Source organism: Phalaenopsis equestris, unplaced genomic scaffold (genome assembly GCF_001263595.1).
Source record: "Phalaenopsis equestris unplaced genomic scaffold, ASM126359v1 Scaffold000937, whole genome shotgun sequence".
Lineage (NCBI taxonomy): Eukaryota > Viridiplantae > Streptophyta > Magnoliopsida > Asparagales > Orchidaceae > Phalaenopsis > Phalaenopsis equestris.
The window spans coordinates 189,235-198,802 of NW_018165376.1; the positions used below are offsets into that span (position 1 = coordinate 189,235).

The following is a 9,568-nucleotide window of genomic DNA, read 5'->3' on the forward strand; positions in this document are numbered from 1 at the left end:
TGGCAAACATCTCCTTCAACATGTTTGTTTTCGACACTCAAAGTGTCCATTAATGGCACTTTTTATGGCCAAATAATCAATTTGCTACAATATAATTAGCATAATTATAATTTTATAAATTCTATTTTTAAAGTTTTATGATATTCTCCATTAGCACTCACAAGAAATCTCTATTTTTAAACCAACTAGTCATAATTCTATTAACTCAACTAAATATGTCATCTCTGATATACATAATTACCGATGGAAATTAGCTTAATGTCACGGACAAATAGTCCCACATCGGCAGTATTTAAATCTTGGGCTGCCCACCACCCCTAAGAACTCTTTTGGGATGTGACAAGTGCTATCAGAGCAGATTACTGTCTACCAGGTATGTAGACTCTCCATGGTCAAGTGACACCCTCGGTGGAGCTGATGTGTGACGAGGGCGTCACGTGATTGGGTGAAGAAGAATGTCACAGACAAATAGTCTCACATAGGTTATGTGTAAGGCCGAAAAACAGTATTTAAGTTTTGGGCTACTTAACGCTCTTAAGGGCTCTTTTAATACTTGAAATTATTTATGAGCAATATGCTCTTGTTAACAAGTTAGAATTTGAATCAAACAAAATTAAAGTTGGCATCCACAGTCCCTCAGGTCGGAGGTTCGAATCCACTCTGGCACAGTTGGTCTTAAGAAGGTGGTTTCAAATTATTAGGCACATTATGGGTGGCTAGAGGCTCGTATAATAGCCTATGTCCATTCCTTTAAAAAAATTTTAAAAAAATTAATAATAAATAATAAATAAAATATCTTAAAATATATGATCATGTAAGTCAGCGCTTAACGAACAAATCCAACAAACTTTTAAAAGAGGACCAAACATTCGCAAAAATAAAACCTTCAAAGAAAAGATTAAAAGCTTAAAATAGTCCTCCGACTACAAAGAAATGTCCAATTTAATTCCAGAGTTTTAAAATACTTCAATTTAGTCTCAAACTATTAAAAGGTGCTCCAAACTTATCCTAAATCATATTTTAAGAGTAAAAATGCAGGTCAAGTTATCAAAAATTGAGGCTTATATTACATAAATAAAGAGTTACAGAAAGAAGCCATCATATACTAAAATCTTCGGAAAAAAAAAAAAGAAGGCACCGGTTATAATCAGTAAAATGTTATGTATTACAGAACAAAACATTTGGGGGAAAAAAAAACTTTTTGAGGACCCATTAATTTCATGATGACACATTTGTAAATAGTTAATGTCCATTGTTCTTCAAACTGGAAGTAGCAGATGAAGCATTCGGATCTTGCTCTTCAGCACATGCCCTCAAGACAGCTTCATTCTGCAAAAAGCAAGTCAGGGTTAGCTTATGATTTCTCAAGTTTATCTTTCAGTCATCAAATATTACCAAAATCTACAAGTTGAATTGGTGCATTTTTTACCTTTCATTATACATGTCCAAGCAATCTAATTTATTTTCAATTATATTACCTTTCAATAGATAGCAATACAGCCTTTCCTCTAATATGATACACATTCTTTCATTTATCTTCCAAAAAATTTTCATACATCTTCCCTAACATTCAAAACTATACAAATGCTAAACTTCATTATTGATGATTTCTTAATTGTCCAACACTCAAATTCACAAGACATGCACGGCTTAATTGCAGTTTTATAAATTTTTCCTCCAATAATCCATGATATTGTCTTGTTACATAATACACTTGAGGCATTTCCCCACTTTAACCATCCATAATTTCAGAAATTATATAACATTTATATCCCTATTCTTCTACATAGATTCAACAACAACAACAAAACCTTTATCCCGCTAGATGAGGTCGGCTACATGAATCCTTTTTCTCCATTGCGTCCTATTTAGTGTCATATTTCATTTAATTCTAATAAATTAAGATCATTTTTTTATACAATATGTCCAAGTCATCCAAGCTCTACCTCCGCCTTTCTTAACATAAGTCGAATCTAAAACATCTACTCTTCTAATCGGATCATCAGATGGTTGATGTTTAATGTGACCAATCCATCTAAGACGGCTCTCTCTAATTTTATCCGTCACTGAAGCTACAACCCTATCACGGATATATTCTTTTCGCATTTTTGTCTTTAAGTGTAAAGCCACTCATCCACCTAATCATTCTCATCTCGACAACACTGAACTTAGTTTAATGCTTCTCTTTTAAAGGCCAACATTCAACGTCATATAGCATTGCAGGTCTCACCACCATCTTATAAAATTTTCCTTTCAGTATAAGCGGCACTTTCTATCACACAATAGGCCCGAAGCATTCCTCCACTTCAACCAACCAACTTGAATTCTACTAATAACATCCCCATCTATATCACCATCGCAAAATAAACTATACGCAAATAAAATATGATACTCATAATGCTCATCAGTTTATGTGCATTAGACCATCTTATATTTTCAAATTTGCCCATCTTGAAAAAATTCAGCTTAAAACAAATCAAGCATTTGATATTCGTCAAGTCTAGCATAATTATTGTATTTCCTGAGTAATCAATGAGTTAAGCAAGTAGGTTTGTCATGCCATAGTAAAAAAAAAAATCTATGATATTCACAATCTATAGTGGATACCAACCCTCCATTTAACTTGGCTTTTAGCGTATAGAACAAGTAGATCCATCTAGTAAGGTGTTAGATGTTAGTTCAAATGGAGAGATTTTAAGGAGATAAGAGTCCATGAAACTGGCAGTAGATTCATGAAATAAATTAAAGTTACCATAACTTCCCTGAATTTCCAAATCATGATAGTTATCTCAATATGTGCCCTTTTCATATGGCCTCATCTAGCTTGCAATTAATTTCTTGAAGGCCCTCTTAGGAAGCCTCTTAAGATTCAAAGATGTCATCATTTTATCATCATATTTTAATTAAGGAAGTTTTCTATTTGCATTAGTAGTACTGATAAGGTCAAAATAAGTGCTACATTTTGTGAATATTTTCATACATATAAGAAGTATTTTGAAAATTATACAAATGACAAGAAATAAGTAATGATCTGAAATCTTTAAATTATTGAAACACTAATTTATTAAGCTTGTACCTCTTCAAAATTTCGCGGAGGCCCGCGGAGGCCCATTAAGGCATATGCCTCATCTGGCCAAGATGAGGCAAACGACTTCACATTTTTTTCTCAAAACCACATTGGGGCCTACCTATAATTGTACAAATTCAAATATCAACACCATCATTGATGCCAATAACCAAAAGAACCTCATTTCTGCCAATTAGAGTTAGATATCATACCTTATCATCTCAATCCTTACATTTTGGATTGAATTTAAAATAAGCCATAGAAGATGATTTATCATAAGTGTCGCTTGAAGTTTGCAATCATAAAGTACTACATAAAAGGCACGGTACGTGACATCGTTCCACTTAACTCTACTAAAGTCTTTTTGTCAATTCATAACTTCAATTTAAATATGATACTGTACTGATGACCTTATCAATATTAACAAAACAAGACCTTTTTGCTAAAAAGTACTATGGCATGTTGATGACATATGTAGTAACAGTAGAGCAAATAAGTAGATTTATCAAGGCAAGCCAAATATTCCTAGTGATGATCAACACAGTTGAAGAAGTCATGCTTTCTCTACCTTAAGCAAAGCAAGTGACATGCAAATGCAAAAGCAAACTAAGGAGAAAGCATGCAAACCATTTCCAACACATTGCTCTCAAATTTGCAGATGTTTACCAAAACTCAGTCGTCAAGATTGATCCACCAAAATGAAAGCAATCAAGAGGTGATCAAAATTATGACTGATTACACAATGTGAACCTTCTACTATATAAAGAAAGAGCTATCACAAGTGAAGAAACCTTCTTTATCAAAAAAGCTTGAAGAGCCGTACTCTTAACAAATCAAGCAGAAAAAAATAAAAATAAATCGATATCTCCACAGATTGGAGTGTACAAGCTCAAAAGCGAAGACATTACAATAAAATCAAATCAAATAATATATCCTTAGATATGACTAGGAATTTGTAAAATCAAATCTTGTGAAGACCACACAATTATGTTCTTTATAAGTTTAAAATTTTAAATTCTCCAAGAAAATTGGCTAAAGTGATGATTCATGTCACATTTTTAAGATCGAAAAATAATATCATCAAGCGTTCAAAGGCATGACCACATCAATAATCAAAAATCATACAAGAGAGATCAAAGATCAGAAAGTTGGTGATGCGGGAGCAGAAATTTTATGTATTTAGCAGGGTGTCGTGCTTGTAATTACGTACTTGTAATTAATTTTGTTTAGCTTTATGTTTTTGTTGTGGGCTTGCCTATATAAGGTTGTCCTGCATGTTAGAAAAAAGAGGAAGAGTATTTTGATTGGTTGTAAGAGCCTTTTTTTGTATCCTTCTGGGTTAAGAAGTGAATTCAGTACCTTGGGGTGGCGCCCAAATGGTAATCATCCATCTTTAGTTCAGTTTATTCATTTTATTTCCCTTCTTTGGGATTCTTGGTTTAGGTTTCTTTCTTTACTGAATTTATAAACTACATACTTCTATTTTTACCTTGTTATTGGTATCATCTTGATATGAGAGCACGGATCTTACACATATTTTCTCTTCGTTTTCGAGTTCTTGCACATTTCAGTCTTCTTTTGTTTTGATTTTTTTGAATTTCTCCTTTCAATTTTGAACCAGAATTTGCGAACAAAACTTGTTTAGAATTTGAGGACAGAAACTCTGGATTCTGTCGAAATTTCCTGGTTTTCTTTGTAATCCAGATTTGCTAATTTCTGTCCAATTTTCCCTACTGTGACCGCATTTTCTTTGTCGTCCAGCCGTGGGGTTCTTCTGTCCAACTGTGGAGGTTGATAATCCTCCAACTTTGGTTTTGATTCCAATTATTGCCCAAAAATTTAGAACAATTTGTTGTCACTGGATTTGTTTGTGGTTTATTTTGCTCTCAATCATGCCTCCAAGGAATAATGTCCATCCAACCCAAGAGTTGATTGTGGAAGAATTGCAAAAAGAAATTTGTCGTCAACAAACAAGACTAGTGCTTCTGGAACAACGAGAACTGGAAGAACTTCAAAATGAATATGGAAAGATATGACGACGAGGAAGAAGAAAATTCATTCCAACAAGAGACATCTAGCAGTGATGAGCAACGTCTACGTACCTTGAGGCATGAAAATCGACGGAAACCTCCAGATTTTGGAATCAAAATCTACCTCCCAGAATTAAAGGGAAGATTGGATCACGATTAATTCGTCAATGGGCTACATACAGTTGAACAAATTCTAGAACTTAAGATGGTGTTACAAGAACATATCGTCAAACTAGTGGGAATCAAAATAAACAAGAACGCATGGAAAATTTGAAGAGGATTCTGCAAAGAAAGGAAGATCCAAGATCATGTCATTGACCAAAATGAAGATAGAAATTCAACAGAGATTCTTAACTAATCATTACCGACAAGAAGTCTTCATCCAGTTTCAAAACCTTTATCAACAAGAGTTATCCGTGGAGGAATATATTGTTGAATTCAAACAGTTGGGGTTGTAGTACGATAGTTCCGAAACCGAGGAGCATACTATTGCACAATTTTTTGGCGGTCTTCTACTATCTATCGCTCATGTGGTTCAACTCCAACTGTTGTGGAGATTACAAGAGGTAATTAACTTGGTGGTGAAGATTGAAAAGCAGCATAAATTGGGTAGGAATACTCAAGTAATTTGGACGGGTCCAACAAATCAGCCCACTTCCAGGCACAAGCCGGTGGTCGAAAAGTTGAAAATAGAAGCAACAATAAAAATATTTTCTAGCTATAAGGGACTGCTACCACAATGAGATTAGCAACTACAACCGATATGTGAAGCTTCAAATGTCATGAGTTTGGCCACATGGCCTCGAATTGTCCTAACCGGCGCATTATTTCATTGGTGGAAGAGATTGATCTAGATGTAAAATAATGTGGTAGAAGAAAAAGATAATAATCCAACAAGGAACCAAACCCTACATGCACATGAAGGGGAATTACTTGTGATAGGACGTATCCTATGGTTCGAACAATCTTCCAATAAAAATTGGTGACGACATAACATCTTTAAAATGGTACACAGTTCGGGACAAAATTTGTAACCTTATCATCGACGACGTAAGTTGTGAGAACCTGGTTGCAACAGCCATGGTGGAGAAGCTTGGGCTAACTACTAAGCCCCATTTCCATCCCAACCAACTCATGAGGCTCAAAAAGCGGGTTGAAATTAAAGTCAATCGGCAATATATGGTGTCATTTTTTGATCGGTTGGGAACATTAGGAGCAGGTTTTATGTGATGTAATTACTATAGACGCTTGTCACATACTGCTTGGTCAGCCTTGGCAATGCAATTGTCATACAATTCATGATGGGTATGCTAACACTTATTCCTTTATGAAAGAGGAGATTCAGGCAGACTGAAATCAACACTTTTACTCCTTCATTGCTTTTGAAAATCATAAGAAGACAGCTATGGAGTACCTCTTGATCATATCGAGAGTTTTGGACAGCTACCAGCAACTTCTTCCAAAGCGCAAGGATTGATACAACAGTTCGAAGATATTTTCCTGCAAAGATTCATGTAGGATTGACTCCGAGAGGTATAACATGCCATTTAACCTTCTAGCAGGTTTGATCATCCCCAACAAAACCTCCATATAGGATGCCTCCAAGAGAGCACGAGAAACTTCAAAGCCAAGTGGATGAACTAATCCACAAAAACTTGGTGCGACGTAGTGTTAGCCCATGCACGATTCCAACTCTCTTAGTTCTAAAGAAGGATGAGACATGGTGCATGTGAATTAACAAACGGGTAATATCAAATACAAGTTTCCCATGTCTCAATTGGATGATCTTTTTTATCAACTAATAGGAGCGGTTACTTTCTCCAAAATAGATCTTCGAAGAGGGTACCACCAAATACGTATGTGACATGGAGATCAGTAGAAAACAGCGTTCAAGACAAGAGATGGGCTTTACGAGTGGACAATGATGCCGTTCAAGCTTTCTAACGCTCCAAGCACATTTATGCGCGTCATGAATCAATTTTTTCAACCTTTTATGAGAAGTGAGTGACAGTGAGTGCAAGTGAGTGAACCAGCTACAGACCAACACCCAAAGTCAACCCTAAAGTCAATCACTCCTAGGGTCTCAGCATTCAAAAACTTTTAAGATTGTGAGTGAATATAGGTGATAGTGAGTGACAGTGAGTGCAAGTGAGTGAACCAGCTACAAACCAACACCCAAAGTCAACCCTAAGGTCAATCAGTCCTATGGAGACTCATCTTGAACTCCCTCATACTAACCCCACCTACTAAGTGATAGAGGTTATGACCAATATATGAAACTTCAAGTTAAGCAAAGAGGAGTTTAGAGTTATGGTGAAGAGTTTCTAATGGTGAGGGTTTCTTTTTTAGTAGTCTAGGAATAGTCAACAAGAAAATTCTATGGTTATACCCTAAGCAACTAAAGAGGGAAAACTAAACCACAACCAAAAGATTTGTGTGATTTCTATTTTGACTTATAGCTCTAACAAATTTGATCATTTGCAACATTTACAAAAAGTTTTTGAAGTCCTATGATCACAACTATTTGCCAATAAGGAAAAGAGTGAATTCCTAGTTTGCCACATCAATTTCTTAGGTTTTGGGGTCTTGAAAGCAGGAAGTGGATTCCAACAAGGTTGCAGTTGTAAGGGACTAACCGACCCCTAGCTCTTTCACGGAGGTCCAACAATTTCACTGGTTGGCCTTTTTCTATCACTGGTTCATAAAGAACTTCAGTACCATCACTACCCGCTAATGGAATTGATCAGATCAGTCCATTTTTGTTGGATAGAACAAGCATAGCTCGGTTTTGATCTCTTGAAACATACCCTATATTCCTCTCCAGTTTTAAAGCTTCCAAATTTTAATCTTTTGTTAGATGTGGAATGTGATGCATCTGGCACCGGTATTGGAGCCATTCTCAGTCAACAAGGACATCTCGTAGCCTATCTTAGCTAAAAGCTCAACAACTCAAGAAAGAAATATTCAACATATGATAAGGAATTCCATTCGATAGTAAGGGCCCTACAATATTGGATTCATTATCTTCTAGCTAAAAAATTTGTCCTCTTTATAGAACACAAAGCCCTTAAGTATTTTCAAAATCAAAATAAATTGAAAGGAATACACGCCACATGGAGTGAATATATTTCAGCCTTTCAGTTTACTCCCAAGAACAATCAGGACTCTCTAATCAAGTAGTCGATGCTCTAAGCCCCGACAAGCTATTCTATCTATTTTGCAAGCTGGAGTTGTGGGTTTCGAACTTTTACGGGGAATGTATGTCAAGGATACTGATTTCTAAGTGGCATGGCAACAATGCTTGTTGGAAATTAACTTTCACACCAAAGATGATTTCCTCTTCAAAGGAAATTGTTCATGCATTCCAAAGTGTCCCATTCGAGAAGGCATATTTGGTGGAAAGCTATGATGGGAGCCTAGTCGGTCATTTTGGGAGATAAGACTATAGTTCTTCTTCACGACAAATCTTATTAGCCTTCTATGTATAAAGATGTGGATCGTCATGTCAAACGACATCGTATTTGTCATTTAGCCTAGACAATGACTCAAAATCCAGGTTTATACTTTCATTTGCTAGTTCATAAATTTCCTTGGATGGATATTAGCTTGGATTTTGTGTTGGATTTATTATGCACTCAACGATACAAGGATTCTATCATGGTGGTGGTGGATAAATTCTCCAAGTTGGGTCACTTTGTTCCGTGCAAAACCTCTTTAGACGCCTCTCACATTATCGATATGTACTTCAAAAAGGTGGTTTGTGTACATGGCACTCAACGTACTATTGCACCAAATCAACAAAAACAAGCCTTTAACTCAATAAGTGGGGTCGGCAACATGCATCCTTTTCCCCCATTGTGTCCTATTGAGTGTCATATTTTCATTTAATTCTAATAGATTAAGATTATTTTTTAAATAGTATGCCCAAGTTTTTTAAAATCTACCTGTCTTTCTTAACAATAGTTGAATCTAAAATATTTACTCTCCTAATAGGATCATCAGACGACCGACATTTAATATGACTGAACCATCTAAGATGACCCTATCATGGATATGTCCATTTCTCATTTTGTCTCTAAGTATCAGGCCACTCATCCACCTAAGCATTCTCATCTCAACAACACTTAACTTTGTTTTATGCTCCTTTTAAAGGCCAACATTTTGCGTCATAGAGCATTTTAGGTCTAGCCACCACACAATAGGCCTAATGCATTCCGCCTTCAACCAACCAACTTGAATTATACTAATAACACCCCCAATTATATCACCATCACTTTGAACAATAGACCCGAGATATCTAAAAAGTTCACAACTTTTAATGATTTGATCACCCAAAGTTAGAAATTTGTCATTAGAGCAACTACCACTAAAATTGCGTTCCATGTATTCAGTTTTAGATCTACTCAAACAAAGGCCTTTAGACTCCAATGTTGACCATCACAATTAAAGTTTTTTCCTGAATTCTTTCCCT

At 35.7% G+C, this 9,568-nt stretch overlaps 1 protein-coding gene across 1 annotated transcript in view; it reads right to left on the reverse strand.

The window, feature by feature from the left end:
• Positions 1–1,119: 1,119 nt before the first annotated feature.
• The window catches only part of LOC110032395, a 19,064-nt gene continuing 10,615 nt past the window's right edge, over positions 1,120–9,568 (reverse strand). The window contains exon 2 of the mRNA XM_020736018.1: positions 1,120–1,329. Coding sequence (XP_020591677.1) covers positions 1,243–1,329 — 87 coding nt within the window. The 3' untranslated portion in view covers positions 1,120–1,242. The remainder of the gene's footprint in view (positions 1,330–9,568) is intronic.